The sequence below is a fragment of the Cupressus sempervirens genome, chromosome 9 (genome assembly GCF_028749045.1).
Source record: "Cupressus sempervirens isolate cs-2001-9-10 chromosome 9, ASM2874904v1, whole genome shotgun sequence".
Taxonomy (NCBI): domain Eukaryota; kingdom Viridiplantae; phylum Streptophyta; class Pinopsida; order Cupressales; family Cupressaceae; genus Cupressus; species Cupressus sempervirens.
Genome location: NC_143126.1, coordinates 88,142,429 through 88,162,633, shown reverse-complemented (window position 1 = coordinate 88,162,633; position 20,205 = coordinate 88,142,429). Strand labels below are relative to the sequence as shown.

Here is a 20,205-nt window from a genome sequence, read left to right as displayed (position 1 = left end):
CTTATGTGTGTTGATGCTTGTAATATGACTCAATGATAGATGGAAGAACTTGAATGCTTTAATGAAGAAGAGGAATGTCTTGCTTGATTGAAATTCCTTGAATGCACCTTGAGAGCTTGAGCATGGAGAGCTTGCATGTAGATGAGATGCCCAAATGAGGAGAGGTGGTCTTCTCTTATAGCAATTTCAAAGAAAACCCCAAGAAAGGTGAACTCAAGAGGGTGGGAAAAAACAATATTCGACATTGGGCCCACAATTTCTTTGAGAAAAACATTTGGGTAAGGGACAACCTCGTCCCTAACCTATAGGTGATAAGGCACAAAATTGGGCTCAAGACCCAAGAAATAATGCAAAATCAGGAAAAAAAAATGGTGATACATGCAAGGGAAATGGTTGGAAATGAATTTAAGTGTGATTTATGTGATTGGGGGAATAAATGGGAAGCTAAGCATAGAAATTGGTGCCACCATAGAGTTTTGAGCAAGGTTTGAAGAAGAAAGGACTTTGATTTAAGTAATTAAATGCAAAAGGTTCTAATGTACCAAACCACACTAAGGAAGGCTAAAAGGTCTCAAATGAAAGTGCTTCTATTTTAAGATGATACACCCCCAAACTCATTCTTAGACTTGGACACTTGTTAAATTCCCACCACATAAGACCACTAAAATGCTACCCAAGCAAAAGGACGGAATTTCTATTTGCAATAGGGAGATCATGTGAAAACCTCATAACAATATCCAACATGTCACATCACTAAAACAAAGGAAGAAGGAACTTTGAGGTTGTCTCATTCAATCACAGAATCTAGATACATTGTTTAGTTTAGCATATGAGCTTCCTTGTTCAAAAAAGAGTTGGAATTTTGGTATTTCATTTGGGATACTGAGTATTCAATTATGCATATTGCAATGGCATAAAACTCATGTCAACACTACTCTTTCATGGCCTTACAATATGTACGTCACCCAACCTAATGAAAATTATTGACCTATTTATAAAGACTCTCTAAGGTACAATTTACCCCTTTTACAAGTTTAACTACACATATCAATCACTTTGTTGTCCCTCAACTTTGACTCCACTTGTTGCCTCATCTTCAACATTAAAAGTTGTTGGTAACTCTTGGTCTTTCAACAATGTATAGATAATGAAAAAATCAATCTTGCAGCACCACTTGTTTATAGATGAAGCTTTAGGAAACCATATATTTCACTCTTTCTTAGTTACATACTATCACTTGTTGACCATATATTAGATCATCTCCAACCAATTCTATATCATGCACCATTATCAATTATACATTTTACTCTTTATAGTTGACCATGCATCACACTTACTCTCCAGCCAAACATACATTATACTCTCTATGGTCAACCATACATTACACTAACTCTCCCACCAGCAATATATTCCACCCTCTCCAATCAACCATATTTTACACACCCTCAAGCTGATTATACATCACTTTTTCACTCTACAAAAGTTTATCTCTATCAACCTTTGTGCATACATATAGCCACTAATGTCACAAATTAAGTTGGCTTAATGTGTAATGTCCCCTCTTTAGTTCGACATGGCATTGATCATGGATTTGCCTATTACAGACTCTCATAGGCAAATGGTGTGGAAAGAGAGTCAATTCTGCGGATCAGATAGTCATATCTTGCTCTTGAAGAAGTGTTAAGAGGTTATATTTTATCATTATGTGATATTGGGGCCCACATGTTATAATTTTAATTTGAGTTGCACTTTTTATTTTATAAAATTACTTTATTATAAAAAGTGCATTATAATGAGAAATTATAAAGGATGTTTCTAGAAGTTCTAGCAACTTCTTAGAAAAGTGAATAAATAGAAGGCTAGGCCTCTCATTTGGACATGCTTGGATTGGAGAACTCTTCTACTTCTTCATTGTGAAGCCATTTGTGGACTTTGGATCTGCAAATTATTCGATCTTTGGGAACGAATCACTCCCTTGGATTGGCGACTTTGAGGGTGTGAAATATCACCTGAATTGTTGCATAATTGGAGTTGGTATTCAGCCATCTCATTGGAGCTTATTGAGAATTCGTTGTTAGGGTTTGTTTTTTGGTTGGAATAAGGATTTCAGATTTTCCCTATCATTGGAGAAGCATTTGACAAGAGTTTGAAGACAAAATAAGTGCATTTTCAGAATTGGCAAAGCAGGTTTCGGAACCACATAATTGCTCATATCTCCTCAACCCCTTGGAGTTATTTTTTATGGTTTTACAGGGTTACTACCTAACCCTAGGCGCCCAATTTCCTTGCATTTGGGGGTCCCAAAACCCTAATATTATTTTATTTCAGCAGCCGTACAGGTACGGCCCTGCTAGTTTGGGCAGCAGCAACAAATTGAGGATAGTTTGGGGGTGCCGTTGGAGGTCTTCATCAACGATCTGCAGCAAAACATGGTGTTCTTCCATAGTTCTTCAAACCAGGTTCTTGCATTCTGAAATATATGTCAATTTTTGAGTAAATTTGCTGTCATACAGTCATTGTAATAATCAGACCAGAATTGGTAATAAAATAATTTCAGAATTTATGGCAGTGTAATTGAAATATAGTTCAATGGCTTTATATATATTGTAATTCTGTGATTATATTCTGAAAGTATCAAATCTGAAATTACCATATTCTGAATATTGTTACTGTTACACGCCAAGTGTTTGACAAAATTCCTAAGTTCAGTTTGAGGGTTTCTGTGGCCTTTATAGAGAGGGTCATTACATAATGGTAGAGAACTTGTAGTCTTGAAAGAGAGGTCACAAGTTCAGATCTCATTAGGGGGTAGGGAATGTACATCTCATTTGAAGCACAGTTAGGTGCCTCTTGCAAAGAGTACAGGGTAGTCCCATATTGCAGTTACCATATGTAGACCCCAAAACACATGGTTGGTATCGAGGACTATAAAAGGACCTTTCCAAACAACTATGCGCATATGCAAGAGTGTACTTCCATTTATGTGCATGTATATGACACCGGTATTAGAAGCAATGACCTTTATAATAACATTTGTAGATTACTGACTCCTAAACACAATCAAAACTAATCAACAAAGCTCATGATACTCTTCAAACCAAAATACAAAAAAAAATAAAGTATCTTTTTTTTTTTTTGGAGTGATGCAATATTGCTCAAACCCCTACAATGCTTGTGCATCACAATACAATCACGTGAACAAGGGCTAAAGTTCCATTAACAATAATTGCTGGTTTACGCATATCCATGGTATTAATAATCCCTCTATTACTTCATAGATGAAATATAATGGCTCGATGGTATATTCTAAGGTATTTGCTTATTAGATATTCTTTCATTATGCTTTGTTGTCATTCTCATGTTGGTAATACATCACTCTGATTGGAAGAGGAAATACATGGATAAATAATATTTATTTTCATTGAAATCTGGGAATCGATGAACAATGCGCTTTATGTCTGAGGTCAAAAATGTACTGATTTTAATGAGAAAAATGGTAACTAGATACATTATGATTGCAAACTTTCAAGAGAGTAAATTTGACTACAAATTTTCCCAATTCCAAAAGAATGTGAAGGCGACACAAAACCCTCATAAGATAACATGTACAGTGCAAAGTAGATATCATTAATCTGATTTGCACTAAAAAATTAATGAATTTAGTAGACTTTACATTCTCATTCAAGTAGACCACAGATATTTTCTTTCTTTTCTATGTTTACAGACAAAATTTGCAGATAAGAGTGGTAAGATCAACCAGCAGCCTTCTGCTTCTTGGGTATTCTTACTGGTTCAAACACGGCACATAGTAGAGCATGGTCAGACATGTGATAGTTTTCAGGCCAGATGCCCTGTTCCACCTCAGAAGGAAACAATGACGCTCCCTTCACATCAAAACCAATTTCAGATTCTTGCAAAGCATCTGGATCCTGAATGCTTGGATCCACATCAAACTTTATAAATGGAGATCCAGATTCCACTTCTGTTATTTGCCTTAGAATTAAGTGCTTATCATGGTTCACAGTACTTAAATCATAATGTTGTTCTGTAATTGATGATTCACTTTTTCCATTAACATAAGGTGCTGAGTACTTTTGCCCCTCCAATACAGTGATGGGACTCAACTCAATTGATTGTGTTATCATCACCTTCTGAAAATAATCAATTCATCAAAAATACCTCAGATTGATCTAAACACCCACTAGACCACTACAGACTATGAGAACTCGGCAAAAAGAAAAAATGTATTTTCATACCTGAAATTCCTCACTGTCAATTATACCATTTCCATCAAGGTCAGCTGCCATCATCAGATCTTCGATCTCTTCGCTTGTAAGACCCTCTGAAAGCTGCTCTGTAAGCCCCAACTACAACATTCCAATTCCTTTTAGTGTAAACACTTCAATGTAAAAGTTATAATTACAATCCACAAAGAACTAGTATATCTGATTTGAAAAGCTAATGATGGAAATAGAGAAAATAAAGGAGGATTGCATAAACCTACTTGTTGAAGAGCATAGTGAAAGTCTTCTAGTGTGAAATAATCCTTATTGTTACATTCTGGGTTAAAGAAGCAAAATGCATCTACATTGTTCAAACCAGCCTCTTTCAACTTAAACTGCGAAATATACACCAGCTACCTGTTATACACTTATAGCCTTAGAAATGAAACAGACAGAATTTCAGCTTCCAAACAAGCAGCATCTTGCAGAAAAAGGTAGCAGTGAAAATTCAACATGAATATATTTGTAGCAAAAAAAACATGGCACATTCAAAGATAGTCCATTCCTTTGCATCCATCTCATGCTGTATCACCGATTCAAGGCTACAAGAAAAATGTGCATTACCTTGATAATGCTAAAAACGGCTTGCATCCAGCTAATATTTAAAGGCTTGCGATCATTGTCCGGATTGAGAAGCCATATAAAGTCTACTCCACATTTATTTCCACGATGATTGAGATGGCTAATCCACTAGCAAACAAAACAAGAGAAACAGAAAGTGCACTAATGTTGAAAAGGAAAGAATGCAATTCTTTCTATTGAAGAAATGCTGAGGTATAGCATACTATAAGACCATAGCTAAAGTTTACCAACATTACAAAAAATACTGAATATCAAGCTAACCCTATGAGCATCTGGATCACCATCAGTGTAGTCATGAGCAGTGTCATAGGATGAAACGAAGCCTTGAGAACGTAGAAATTTGTAAACGTGCCCACGTTTGCTCCCGTTCCAGTCCCTGAAGAGTACACAGTTTGGGCAGGTATTTATTATTGACAGGAAATAAAGGAAAACCACATTCAATTTCCCATTTATAAGTTTAACAAGGAACTAAAAGGAAAATGAGCCAGGAGCCATGATGGATGCTAATATGTGAAACAGAACTGACACTCACCCACAAAGAATAACAGGAATGTTTGAAAGTTTATTCTCTGTCTTAAATATCTCCAAGTACTCTAAGATCTTGTATACCTGTTCCAATCATAGACTTGTAAACATCTTCTAGAATCACACTCATTAAATTTGGGAGAATGGAGAACAGCAGCCAATAACATCATTAAAACAAACTATGCATCCCAGCTAATGATAAAAAACAGAATGTACACACAGAAACTTAAGCGGAGAAATTTTTTACCTGTCGAAGACGAACTAAACTAAAGTTAGAATTGTGTGGGAACAACAAATGGGTGTTAACAACTATAGCTTCCAGGCAAATTCCATCCGTTTCATTCTGTATATATGGCCTTGCAGAACGAAGATGCAATAACTGAGCTACACGATCACCAAAATCATTGAAGAAAAGTTCACGAACATTGACTACCTTGAAATGGTCCCTTCTCACTGCAGTGAGGAGACCTGTAAAATGTCAAAAGTGGCTAATCGATTAAGCACAACTAATATAGACCTTACAATCCCAATTTGTGCAAGGGGTTTGGTAAATTGATTTAAGGAATTCAAAATTTAAAATATCCTAATTATACCTTAACCACTTTCAAAACTTCTGTATGCAACTATCGAGATACCAAGTCCAACAATCTCAAAAGGAATATTATAATATCATTTGATTCTAACCAGTTAGAAACATCCAAACTAGTGAACATTTATTAAAAGCAAGTGTTCATAATTTCCTTTCACTCATTCAGTAAAACCATTATATGAATTGATTTTGTATCTCTCTCAATATGATTGGAAAAATATAATAATAAAATGGGCGAATCTACGAAGAAAAGTTAAGTTACCATCACCACGGTCATTAGTGCGCCCAAGTTTGTAAATCTCATACCCAGCATCACTGAGTCGTTTTTCATACATGTCCACAAGCTCCTCATTTTTAATCCAGAACTCCTAAGTATGAAGAGAAAGCAACAAAGATCAGAACTACCAAGAAAGTTGGAAAGATTGTCCTGCAAGCATTCCTTCAATTGAACTAATACTTTGTACTTGCTGGAGCCTGTTCAGAGCATTTCATCTATGGACAAAGCGCTAAATAAAATTTCCTTGAATGCTGCTTCTTTAAGTTGTACAAATTTTATAAAAGACAATTCAAGTAACAAAATATGTTCCTCAGTAAGTCTTCATTAAACATGCATGGATGGAACAAATTTTGTTAACTAGCCATCCTATCTAGTATTAATGAATCATCTACTTATTGCAATTTGGATCTGACCATTTTCCATCTACATTCTATGTCTGTATTACCCAAAACTCAAAAGATGCCTCATCACAGGGTTGCACCAATCTCTGACATTGATTCTGCGTTGGAAAGTATGCAGAAAAGACACAATGTGTTATATATTTTACTTTGCTTCTTATCATGTACTAACCACTTCACTGATTGGCAGCTCATATGTGGGCTCAGAAAAGAACATTGATATTCTACTGTCAAATTAGAAAATCTCGGTCACTTTGTATTACTTTCGAGAGTGCTTCAAACAAACATTAAGCTTTAAAGCAGGAAAGTGGCCTCTTAAACCAATGAGAACTAATGAGTCGACAAATATTCCCTTTGATCACTTGGTAAGTTGGTAAACACTGGGGTAAAATTGCCTTGAAATAAATGATAGTAACACTGAAGGGAATAAATGCATAATGGATAATTATTCGACAAACTATAAGATAGTTTGAAATGAGATTACAACGCAGAGGGAAAGAAATGAATAGTGGGCTATTATTTAGTGACAAAAGACAATCTCAAAATCTAACTTGGTGCCCTGAAATATCCGAACTGTAGCTTTCAGATAGGATATGTTAGATGAGATTGTAAAAATCAATGTGGTTAAGTTGAAGACCAGCACTTGTTGATTGCTCTTGGACTTCTCAAGTATAATGGAAAGGAGCATAAACAACTGCAAGCAAATCAACAACCAGTAACGGATGTCTGATTTTCAATCCATCCATACTCCATTTTCAGAGCAGCATCAATCAACCATTGTTTGTCTTCTATTATTTTAAACTTCATATGATTTGAGATTTATGACTGCAGAAAAGAAATATGGGAAAATTTATCACAAGAATACAGAAAAGAAAAGTTCCCGACCTAAGAAAGAATGGTCACACATCTATAGATTATAATTTTATTTCAGTTTATTTGAATTGTATCCATTCTTCGTAAACTTGTTTCAAAATGTAGTGGCCTGCCAAGCATACTAATTGAAGAGGACTTAAATTTTTATTATATTAATTGGATGTGACAAATTCATATGAACTTTGTCAAGGTCAAAAGGTATAGACTATAGAGTTAATCCACGAGCTTCATCAAGAAAACAAGAGGTTAATGTTAATGTTGTAGCTTCAGTCGGATTAAATTGGCGTAGAGAAAATTCTTCTATGGTTATTGGTCGATCGTCAATTAGACAAACTCTCTTATGTGTACTTAAATATTTATTATATACATTATATATATATAGTCTAATTAATGATTGACTAATTTATTACCAAAGAGACATGTCTCTTCATGAGACATGTCTCTTCTATGGATACTTATATAACCTTCAAATCTGCATTTGGAACACACAGAAATAAACGGTATTGCTTAGTACATTTGGAGAGATCCTTTCGGGCTTTCACTTAACAGTTGACTGTTAACATTTAGGATGAAATCTGAATAAAAAATACAAACAGATAAATGCTGACAAATTCCTATAATTTTTGACATAATTTCCCAATCTTCAGAGTTACAGTAAATATCATAAAAGCAATTCTAGAAAATTGATAGCATGATTAAGGATTATAATCAAAATCATAATCCTGCTTTGCACAGACATACCTGCAAACATATGATGGAGGATCTTTTTTGGAGCAATACCTCAAGTATACTCTTGTTTCGGCTGAACCAATATTCCCTGTACTCACTTTCTCGGATTCCCTGGAGAAATGAAATACGGAAGTCCAAACTTGAGTCCAAAAGATATGAAAACAAACACCTTACAAAACTTGTGATTAATTGAAGATGCAGAAATAGGTAAGCACATATCTACGTTAAAAAATTCAATATTAAGCAAGCATAGAAATGTAAAAAATTGTGAAAACTATTCATAATGCATCAAATGTCTCCAAGAGCCCATCAATTTCCACAGATAATTGAAAAAGAAATTTTTCATTATTCCTCTTTTGAAAAGAATGTGAATAGCCTAATCTAGGCCCCTTGAAGCCCCTTGCAAATTGAAGATGGAATTACAAAAAAAGGAAGCAAGTGAATGGACAAAACAAACTCCAAAACAATAGCTTAGAGATTGGGTGGTGAACAAAAATGAAAAGGGGAATTCATAATAAGCATAAAGAACTTTTGACATTTTGAGGCAATGATAAATATATTTTAAAAATATATATAAATTCTGTTATTGAATACATATGTCGACCATGTTTGAATTTGTGAATTGAGAAAAATTATGGTTATTACTTTTAGTATGTCATCCATTAACTCCAACAGAAGTCTTTAGAAAAGAAAAACAAAATGGAATCTTAGATGGCTAGATAAGTAATATAGATCTCGTTTATCCTAAAACCACTCAAGTTTTTAATAAACAGAGCCTCACAAGACACTAGGGCAGACTGATATCTTATTCATAAATTATAGAACAGGATGTCACAGAGGTGAAACCAATCCACATTTGGAAGCATTACACCAGATAGACATACTATTTTAGCTCAAAGAAGAATATGAATGCCAGCAAAGATCAAAAGGTTTAATATAAATTTGGATGATAAAACAAATACCACGACCAAGCCAATATGAGAAAGATTACATCAAAACTAGATGTAATCTGGAATAAAGAGAATTTGGGTGTTTAAAATAGATACAGACTGCACCAAGGTGTTGTTTTTCTAAGATCGTTTCTGCAAATGTAGTAACATTGCCAATGTGATTGATGTCTTTCGAATGCAGATTTGTAGACTCATAAATATGAGAGGAGACATGTCTCTATGGTTAATCATCATTAGTTAATAAATAACCATATGTATAACCATATATGTAATATTAATATATTAACCATATCTGTAATATATTATTATATTATTATATAATGTATAATATATATTACATATATAATATACATAAGATATATAAGATATTTATCTTAAAGATGATTTACCATCAACAAGGTATCTCATGATAAAATCAATTAGACAGAAGCTACAAACTTAACACTCCCTCTTAGCTAGGGAGGATTTATAGAACACATTAAGCTCTCAAGAATAAGAAGAGATATCATCTCAGTATGATATTCAATTCACTATGAGACTAAATTTCTCACCTTTCATAACACGCAATTGTAGCAATTTCCATTACTTTAAAAACAACACCTTAAGTGTGGTCTATAGTAGCAACTATGGTGTCCGGCAAGATCCGGCCCAAAGAACTATAACAAGTTCGTTATCATGGTGTCTGGCAAAATCCGGCCCAAAGAACCATGATAACAAGTCTACCATTTATAAGGTCGCCACCTTACAATGGTTACCTTCTATCTATTTGTTATCATGATTTCCAGCACTCTAAGACAACAATTTAATGAAGTCTGTCATGATAATAGGTCTACCATTTATAAAATCATCATCTTATAATAGTTACCTTCTAATTATATATGTCAATGAAAGATCGTCACCTTTCATTACATATCATATGTGAAATAGTACCCACCATGAACCCAGTCAAAGGGTTGAATAAGGTTTTCACCTTAATTCTATCTCATAGCGAAGAATACATTACAATAAATTTTACTTATAACTTCTCCTGATAGAAAAGATATCATTCACAAAGGATTGCACCTCAAAAATTCTCCCTCTGAACAATGATCTTGGGAAGTCTAGTTACTCCCTTAGAGTCTCTCTTCCCCCAAGGGTTCTTGTCAAACTCACTCTAAATCTAATACCGATTTTCTGATTTTCTGGTGATAAGTCATCATTTCCTCATGATATACATAGGAGTAGGCCCATCAACATCATGTAATCACACATATATTTCTAGACTCCCTCTAAGTACTAATCTTCTAAGTTCTTGCGTTGCCTTCAAAGAAGTGTCATACTCCCTCTTAATGTAGAAGGATGCTCGTAATCTCAATCATTAAATATATTCACTTCAAGATCCTCACTTTATCCTGATCATCAAATGTCTAATGAATTCTCGTCTACACAATATCTGATAGCATGTGTAAGGTACCAACCTTCTTTTCCCGCAAGAACATCCTCAAACGAGTACTTATCTTCCCATGAGGGTCATGGAATATCTCCTTATTAAAGATGGTTCAAGTGGGAATGAAACATTGGTTATTATTCCCCCCACAATGTAAAATTGCCACTCTTATATCTTTGAACACTTTTGCATCACATCAAATTTGACGACTTCTTTCTAAGTTACAACTTGCTCTTTTCATCCATAGAAGCTCCAAACATTCATTAAGCTTAATAGTAGAAGCAAACATGTCCTTCCATTTTCTTAAACTCATTCATGATTCTTAATCTCCATCTTTTTGCTACAAGAACATTCTCGGAAGAAAGATCAAGGCAAAATAGCTCTTATAGGACCTAATGGAATAAAAATAAGAGACAACTATAATACTCAAGGATAATAATAATCAGATATTCATCATAATAGTGTAATATTGATTCTTGCCTTGAAACAATATAATTTTTCTATGCTTTAATGTCCAAGTGACATTCTTATAGATTGATCTCAAAAAATAAAAATCAACCATTTCTTTAATAAACATAATTTATCTATACATAAAAACTTCGTTACAAAATGTTCTTTCAATTTATAATAATCCATATTCATATCATTTTAAACATATAAATGAATATTTTCAAAATGATCATTACCAATAAAACATAACAATGATTATGAAATTCTTATTCAAAAAATAATGAATAACCCCTACATATTTAGAAATCTATTCTTAATCAATACCAAATATATTTAACAATTAGTTGTACCTTGATCCCTAATCTTTAATTATCATATTCACAAAAGAATCTAATAATAAAGAGATAAATACTTACCTCTACGTCACTCCTTTCTTATTTATTTCCTGCACAGGGTCCTGGAACAGCCTGGGTTTGTCTTGGACAACCTCAACTCTCTGCGGATGCACCTTGTTGGAATCTGTAGGGGAACTGGACTGGACCACTGATTCAGTTTGAACTGGACTTTGATCTGGCTATTCACTTGGGTAACATAGCATATATGAGAATAGACAATATGAGTAATATTTTGTTACATGCACCAAGACAAGGAAATCTGGTGCCTGCAGTGCCTAAAGGGTCTGGATGACTCTGCTCTAGATAATTGTCACGTTTGGTCAGATCAGTTTGTGATGACAATCATTCCTCTTGATAGAGTAGGTGGTTTTGGTGCAGAGACATTGATATTGATCCCAAAAGAGTGCTCTGGTCTCAAATAAGAACAGATAGGTTCCAAACATTGGGTGCCTTGTTCTGTCTATCTGGGAATGAGAAATTGCTTCAGACAATGAACTCGCAAGGCATGTGAAAAACTTAAAAAGTCATTGCAGAGATTTCTCTTATTTGATAGATTGGATAGACTGCCTTCTTGCTATAGAGATAACTAAGATCTGCAATTTTCTCTCAATTGATTCTGTATTCATTATTGTAGCATTCATGTATTCTACAGGAGAATGTTTTTATGCATATATATTATATACAATGAAAGTTCTTCATTAATTGTGCAGTAAGCTTGTAAGTAAGAACCTCCTCCATCGCATTCATGATGGCCTTGCGGATCTTTATTGGATGAAGCTCTACATCAAAATGGAACCGAGGTTTCTATTGTTGTCATTGTTGAAGATCACCATAACAGGATCTAACTGCCATAATTCTGTCCATATTATTTTCGTAATCCTTGAGCAGTGAAGTTCAATTATTTTCCTATGGATCTCGCAGTTATGCTGATCTAGACCAGGATGGCACATTGTCATGCATACATATCCTGACTTCAAGGTTTGAAGCATTCTCGAAACAATATTTGAAGCCTCTAAACTTGAATGCATTTAATTACTTTCGTATATTTGCAGTTGGCTCTGATACCATGTTGTCTTTCTAAGATCGTTTCTGCAAATGTAGTAACATTGCGAATGTGATTTATATCTTCCAAATGCAGATTTGAAGACTCATAAATATGAGAGGAGACATGTCTCTATAGTTAATCATCATTAGTTAATAAATAACCATATGTATAACTCATCTTTAAGCATATATGTAATATTGATATATTAACCATATCTGTAATATATTATTATATTATTATATAATAATATATAATGTATAATATATATATATATATATATATATATATATATATATATATATAATATATATTACATATATAATATGTATTATATATATAAGATATTTATTTTAAAGATGATTTACCATCAACAAGGTATCTCATGATAAAATCAATCCGATAGAAGCTCCAACCTTAACACAAGGCTCTACGGGAAGAAACTGTCAAAACCAGAAAAGGTCTAGAAATATATGTGATATAGAATAAAGACAACTTTCCCAGAGTGATTTAGTTATGCACTTAAGTTGGTGGACTACAGATCAGAAGTCATCTTGCTCTTATTAGGTGGCCCACATTCAAATCATATTTTGGAGGGATGCACCAGCCATTGGAACAATGTCTTTCGTGAGTCAAGGACTACAGAAAATAGCTGGGGGAATCACAACTCTATGACTTCTTTTGCTACATATGCAACCATGTGTGCAACAAGTAGAAGATAAACAAAATTAATGTAATTCTTTGATAAAACCACAATGTTTAGTGACTAAAATTTGGGGGAAAAAAATGGTAAGTTGTGAGGGTCATTTTGCATTCTTCAAGAGATCAGAAACATAAACTTTGTAGCTTCATATTACATGACCTTTTAGTTTCTTTTATTTCGGCTTGCAAGGCAAAACTGTTAGTCCATGATTTTTAAAACATATGAGTTTAATCTCAAAGGAGAATGTTATATATGTGGAAGCATAAAACCATAAGGAAAAATGTATTAAACATTGCAGCACAAATTAGTTACAGATAATTAACAGAGAAAATAAAAAGAAGAACAGAATAAAACAAAAGACACAGATTTACATGGTAAAACCTTAGCAATATGGAAAGGAAACATCCACGGTGCAAGGTGTCAGTATTCTTATTACTGAGGGAAAACTAACTAGAATCTTCGCAGTTGCTGCTATCACAACATTCAATAACTTTGGCTTCAAGATAACAGGGATATATAGAATATCTTCAAGATAACAACCACCACCAAACATAGAAGAAAACCAATTTCATTGCCTAAAAGGAACTAGGAATTCTCTCAAAGGAAAAAAGGGGGTTTTCTAGGAGATGGGATAAGATAGTTTTAATGTTATTGTCACAATCGAAGAATCTCCACCTTGACAACAATTTACCTAATACTTGCCCATGTCCATCCATCATCTTTTTTGTAAGCCAAACTCTGCCTCAGCTTCTCTAATAGTAGTGATTTTGTAAACATATTTGCACAATTTTCTAGTGTAAGAACTTTCTCAAGAATGACTCCACCTCCACCAATAACCAATTTTGCAAATGGGTATTAATTTCAATATGCTCAGTCTTAGCATGATAAGCTGTATTTTTAGCCAAAGGGATAGCACTTTGACTATCATAAAATACAACCACTTTGTCCTACACTTATCCAAACTCGCTGAGAAGATGCTTAACCAAATTGCCTCTTTACATGTATGTGAGACAGCCATATACTCTGCCTCAGTGGTGGTTACAACAAATATTTCTTGAAGCTTTGACATCCAACAAATGGAGACATAACTTGAAGAAGATTTCCTTTCGTTCAAACCACCTGCAAAATATAAATTAACATAACCACATACTAAATCACAACCACCATTATAAGTGATGCAACAATCGCTTGTTCCTCTGAGATTCCAAAGCATCCAATCCACTACTAGCCAATGCTCTTTACCCACATTTTCTATCTATCTACTGACAACACCAACTGCATGTAAAATACTTGATCTTGTACATACCATCCCATACACTAAGCTTCCTACTGCATCAGCCTACAGTACACGAGACGTATAATCCTTATTTTCTCTATAACTAGGACATACACTTGAAGAAAGCATAAAATGGGAAGGTAAAGAGATATTTACTAGTTTCACATTTTGCATTCCGAATCTTATGAGGCCCTGCCCCCCATATTTAAGTGGTGATAACCAGATCTTACCATGTTCACTGTCTATGTATTTCTACGACCAAAATCTTGTTTTGTTGCTCCTAGATCCTTCATATCAATTGTCCTAGCCAAGTAAGCCTTTAACTTATTAATTTTAGCCATGCTTTTGCTTGCTACAAGCATATCATCAACACATAACAACGTGATAATGAAAAAAGCATTTTTCAAACATATACAATGATCATATACACTTCTTGCAAAGTTTTGGCTCACGATGAAGGAATTAAACTTCTTTTACCATTGCCTGGATGACTGTTTCAAGCCATACAATGACTTCTTAAGTAAGTGCAAACAGAATTTTTGTTGTGATATTAAACAAACCCTTCTGGTTGTTCCATAAATATCTCCTTGTCCAAATCTCCATGTAAAACGGTTGTTTTAGCATCTAGTTGCTCCAACTCAAGATCAATTAATGCAACTAATGCTAACACAACCCAAATAGAAGCAAGATTAACAATTGATGAAAATATTTAATCAAAATCAATACCTTCCTTTTGAGAATATCGTTTTATTACCAATCTTGCCTTGTACCTTTCAATTTTATCATCAATACCCTTCTTTAGTTTGTAGACCAACAACTTTTCTAGCCTTTGAAAGTTCTACCAAGTCTCATGTTTTGTTCTTCTCCAAGGCATTCCTCTCTTCTTTCATTGTTAATTTCCTGTAGTGTTGAAAAATTGCAGCCCGATTTACCATTATATGATGCTCCTACCTTGTTTGAAAACAATTTTTTAACATAAGCCTCCACATCCCTCCATTTGTTTTGTCCATTTCCCATCCAGATTCTTGACCACGCAGCCTGGTCAGCACAAGACGCATGCATGTCACAGAGACATCCACCTAGTATGCACTCGTCCTGCAAATCTGCACACATGTAATGAATCATTGAGACATTACAACTCCTACCCCTTCAGCGTAATGCCTCTTACCACCACCCATCGACATCAAGAATTGTACAAGTAGCTTTAAAATTCATCTTTGAGCCCCAATTGTTCTCTGCTAGACAATTTGAACTCACTCTACACTTCTCTCCCACTTTCTTCATACCATCTTGAGCTTATTCTTGTGTTTGGACAACTTCCATACAACCTCTTGGCATCCACAACATCATAGCCTCATCACTCTCGACATCTTGCCTTCACTCCACTGAGCTCTTACTTCGTGGTTGTGAAAGGGAATCTCTCACTTCACTCCATTTCATTGTGTTTAGCATATCATATTCTCTTTATCACAATCTTATTATTTTGTTATTTATCTATGGTTTATCCATTGTCATTCAATTATCTATCACTGATTTCTCGCCTATTTATTCGGCTGCTATGGAGGTGGGAATGATGCAAGAGCACCACTCGAAGCCCAACAGGTGATTGAAGGCTCATGGAATGCCATGAGTAATAAAACATGTAATAGGTGTTTTAGGATGAAATAAGGTCTGAAGGACCAAGTTAGATGACAATAAGAATCATTTTGTGAGGCTATTTGGCATGGTAGGCATGTATAAGCCACCATGGTCAAAATAGGTCAACAGGTCCAAAATATAATGAAAGTAGCGTAGTAAGGTATTTTAGGTGTTTTGAGTCATATATGATCAATTTTGCTCAAGTTGTGGGGTCTAGAGTACAAGATCATAAAAGTTGAAATTTCTTGCAAAAGTAGTCAAAAAGTTGCATGACAACTTTTTGCAAAATTGAGAACTTTGGGAAGACGGAATCAACTTCACCCATTGGCCATGGAAGTTCAAAAGATTGTTGGGGAGTCTATGGTTATTTAAGACTCATTTCTGTAATTTGGCGCCATGGTGTTAGATGTAGACAACTAAACAATAGCAAATTCAGTGTTTTTTTCTACAAATTTTGATGTTCTCTAGCTCTCTAATTGCTTACATGGATGTTTGGACATGTAAAACCAATTGAAAGGAGTACATATATTTGTTGACTAAACCACTGAAGTGATTTGATCTCATTTGGGGCAATAGGAAGGAAGATATCCAAGGTTTTGTGCAACTGTGTCTAAAGCCCTAGGTTTAATAGGGTTCCTGGAGTAATTTGCCTCTAATTCAAATTTCCACCAAAAACTTTCAACAGCCATTTGAGGATCAGTAGCAGAGGGGTCCACCTCCACGTCACAAAAGGTTTGGTGTTAAAAATTAAGGGAGTTACGAGAACCAGTGAGCCTAGTCGGGTAAACACATAATTGTGGACACGAACTTGATGCAAAAACTGTCTCAGAAGTAAGAAGTGGATTGACAAACCTTACCCAAGGACTTTTTAGAAGTCATTGTAGTGTGGCAGCACTGCTCCAACCATTGGTTTGGTCAAATACTTCAAGGAGAGTGGAGTTGCTTCCATAAGTGCTCCATTAGGCCTAATTAGGAGTCAGGTCTAATTCACACCAGTACAGGGTTGACCTAATCAAAGGAAAACCCCACTTCCAAATCCTTGTAATCTCTCAGTATTCCCGAAAGGGTATCTGAAACTACAATTTGTTAGGGGAGTTGCTTGGAAGAAATTCACAGGGAAAAGAAAAAACCAAGTTAGGAGGACTAAATGCAACTAGGTCTATTTGCAGAAATCAACAAAAGAATACTAAAGTGTTGTAATTGCCTAAAAGGACTGGGCATATAGGAGCCTTGGAGTCTATCAAAAGGCTCTTGGAGTTGTGAGATCAAAACCTAGCTCATCACATAACTTTGGATTGGTTGTGGGCCTCTTAACCTATCTAGTGCCTCCTCATCATATTGGTATCAGAGCTAGCACAAATTATTTGGGCAGTATGACTCTGGTGTATGTCAGCTGAAAGGTGGTGAAGAAGAGGCCAACACAATGTCTCCCAAGGGTATGTCACAAGATGCAGTTAAGAACTGATAGAGGAGATGCTAAAGGTGAAGATTGGGGAGCTGAAACAGCCTAAGGGCAAGGAAAAGGAATGTGAGGATGAAATTGATGAAGAAGAACAAGAGCAAGCAGAGGGAAAGAATCCCAACGAAGTAGTAGAGTTACCTGCAGAGCAGAAGGCTTTGGTGGAAGCCTTAAAGTCAATAAACTGGGATGCCACAGACAGTATACCCATGTACAGTGGGAGAATGAATGCAGAAGAGATAATAGATTGTATAAAGGCCCTAACCAGTTATTTTGAATACCAGGAAGTACCAGAGGATAAAAGGGTTAAGTAGGCCAATGCAAGGCTAAGAGGGTCTGCCCTCACATGGTGGAATTATATTCAAGGAGAAAGGATGAAAGAGGGCAAGAACATGATAACCTCTTGGGAGAGGATGAAGGCAAATATCAAAACTCAATTTCTACCAGTGGACCATGAGGTTCAAATATACAGGAAGTTGCAGAACCTCAGACAAAAGGATCTTGATGTGAGCTCCTATATTGAGGAATTCCATAGATTAAGTCTTAGATCAAGGAGACAAGAAGAGGAATTAGAGAAGGTAGCTATGTATTTAAATGGCTTAAGAATGAGTATCCAAGATGAAATCGGGATACTAGCACCAGATACAGTATCAAAGTGTTTCCAATTAGCCCTAAGGGCAGAGGAGAAGTTGAAGAAAAAGAGCAAACAAAACAACAGAGGAAGAGGGGGAAGAAATTTCAGGGGCGAAGGTAACTTTTGTGTAAGGAATGCAAGCCAAAGGTCTCAGAGGGAGTCTAGCCATGGAGAACAAGTAGGAGACTCAAGAAAGAGACAAAGCTATAGAGGAAGGATGCCTAATGGAAGAGAAAGATCTGGTGGACCAAGAAGAAGGTCTAATCCTTTTAGGTGTTACCACTGCAACCAAGTGGGACATTCTGCTAATAGGTGCCTAGAGAAAGCCTCAACTTCTCAAGGTGGAGAGGGAACTACTTTGGTGCAAAAAGACTCGAGGAGTGCACACTCACTTAAAGTACAATTGGCTTTAGAAGGAGAAAATTTAATGATCAGAAGAACCTTACTCAAGGAACCAGCTAAGAATGACCCACCCACAGGAGAGCATTATTCAGAATTAACTGCAAGAGACAAGATAAGCTTCGTAAAGTCATAATTGATTCAGGATATATTGATAATGTAGTATCTTTAGAAGCTGCAAATAAATTAAAATTGGAAAGAATTCCCCATAGCTGTAACTACAAAATGTCTTGGTTGAACAAAGGGCAACATCGGGTCAATGAACAGGCTTGGGTAAGATTCAGTATAGGAGCCTATAACGTCAGAATTTTATGTGATATTTTGCCAATGGATGCTTGCCGTCTACTTCTTGGAAGACCTTGATGGGGAAAAGAACTCATATTCTTTCCAAAAAGACGGGTAACCTACAAAATTCAGTCAATAGTGGAAGAAGGGAATTCAAACAAGTCAGTCATAGTGTGATGATGGTAGAAAAGAAAATTTATGGAGACCCTCACAGAGAAAGGGGGAGAAGAGTTTGTGTTAGTTTTGAAGCCAAACAATCCAGAGAAGGAGGTTATAAAGGAGGAAATACCAATAGAGGTGAAAAAAAATTTGTGCAAGTATAACGGTGTAGTTGCAGAAGACATCCAAGAACCATTGCCTCCAATCAGGGACATCAGTCATCAAATAGATCTTATCTCGGGAGCTATTCTTCCAAATAAGGTTGCTTACAAAATAACTCCTCAACAAAATGAGGAGTTAGCCAAATAGATTCAAGAATTGTTAGATAAAGGATTGTTGAGGAAGAATTTAAGCCCATTTGCAGTACCTGCTGTCTTAGCCCCTAAAAAGGATGGAAGTGGAGATTGTGTACTGATTCAAGGGCTATCAATAGGATAACCATCAGGTATAGGTTTCCTATCCCTAGAATAGAAGATTTGATGGATTGCTTGGGAGAAGCTACTTATTTCTCAAAAATTGATCTGAAAAGTGGAAATCATCAGATAAGGATAATAGAGGGGGATGAAAGGAAAAATGATTTTAAAACAAATGACTTGTGCACTGATTCTAGGGATCTCAAGGGATCTCAATAGGATAACCATCAGGTATAGGTTTTCTATCCCTAGAATAGAAAATTTGACGGATTGCTTAGGAGGAGCTACTTATTTCTCAAAAGTTGATCTAAAAACTGGATATCATTAGATAAGGATAAGAGAAAGGGGTGAATGGAAAACTGCTTTTAAAACAAATGACACTATATGAATGTCTTCTTATGCCATTTGGGCTATCTAATGCTCCTAGAACCTTTATGAGGTTAATGGATGAAGTATTACATGATTTTATAGGGAAATTTGTAGTGGTGTATTTAGATGATATCTTGGTATTCAGTAAAACGAAAGAGAAACATGTAAAGCATCTTGAAATTGTTCTAAGGGGGCTGCATGAACAGAAATTCATCATAAACCTTGAAAAGTGTGCGTTTATGAAGCGGGAAGTGATATACCTTGGTTTTGTAGTAACCAAGGGAGATTTGAAAATGGATCCCTCTAAAGTGGAACCCATCTCGAATTGGCCTACACCTAGGACTGCAGGAG

The 20,205-nt window shown here is 35.3% G+C and overlaps 1 protein-coding gene across 2 annotated transcripts in view; it reads right to left on the bottom strand.

Annotated features, from left to right (window-relative positions):
• Nucleotides 1–3,479: 3,479 nt before the first annotated feature.
• LOC149537754 (putative calcium-binding protein At1g02270) overlaps nt 3,480–20,205 on the bottom strand; it is a 30,217-nt gene continuing 13,491 nt past the window's right edge. For both annotated transcript variants that reach the window (XM_089799133.1, XM_089799134.1), the window contains exons 3-11: nt 8,269–8,367; nt 6,242–6,347; nt 5,638–5,858; nt 5,398–5,474; nt 5,127–5,241; nt 4,848–4,973; nt 4,505–4,618; nt 4,257–4,367; nt 3,480–4,151 (exon numbers count right to left, since the gene is read on the bottom strand). In XM_089799133.1, the coding sequence (XP_089655259.1) occupies nt 3,753–4,151; nt 4,257–4,367; nt 4,505–4,618; nt 4,848–4,973; nt 5,127–5,241; nt 5,398–5,474; nt 5,638–5,858; nt 6,242–6,347; nt 8,269–8,367 (1,368 nt within the window). In that variant the 3' untranslated portion in view covers nt 3,480–3,752. The remainder of the gene's footprint in view (nt 4,152–4,256; nt 4,368–4,504; nt 4,619–4,847; nt 4,974–5,126; nt 5,242–5,397; nt 5,475–5,637; nt 5,859–6,241; nt 6,348–8,268; nt 8,368–20,205) is intronic.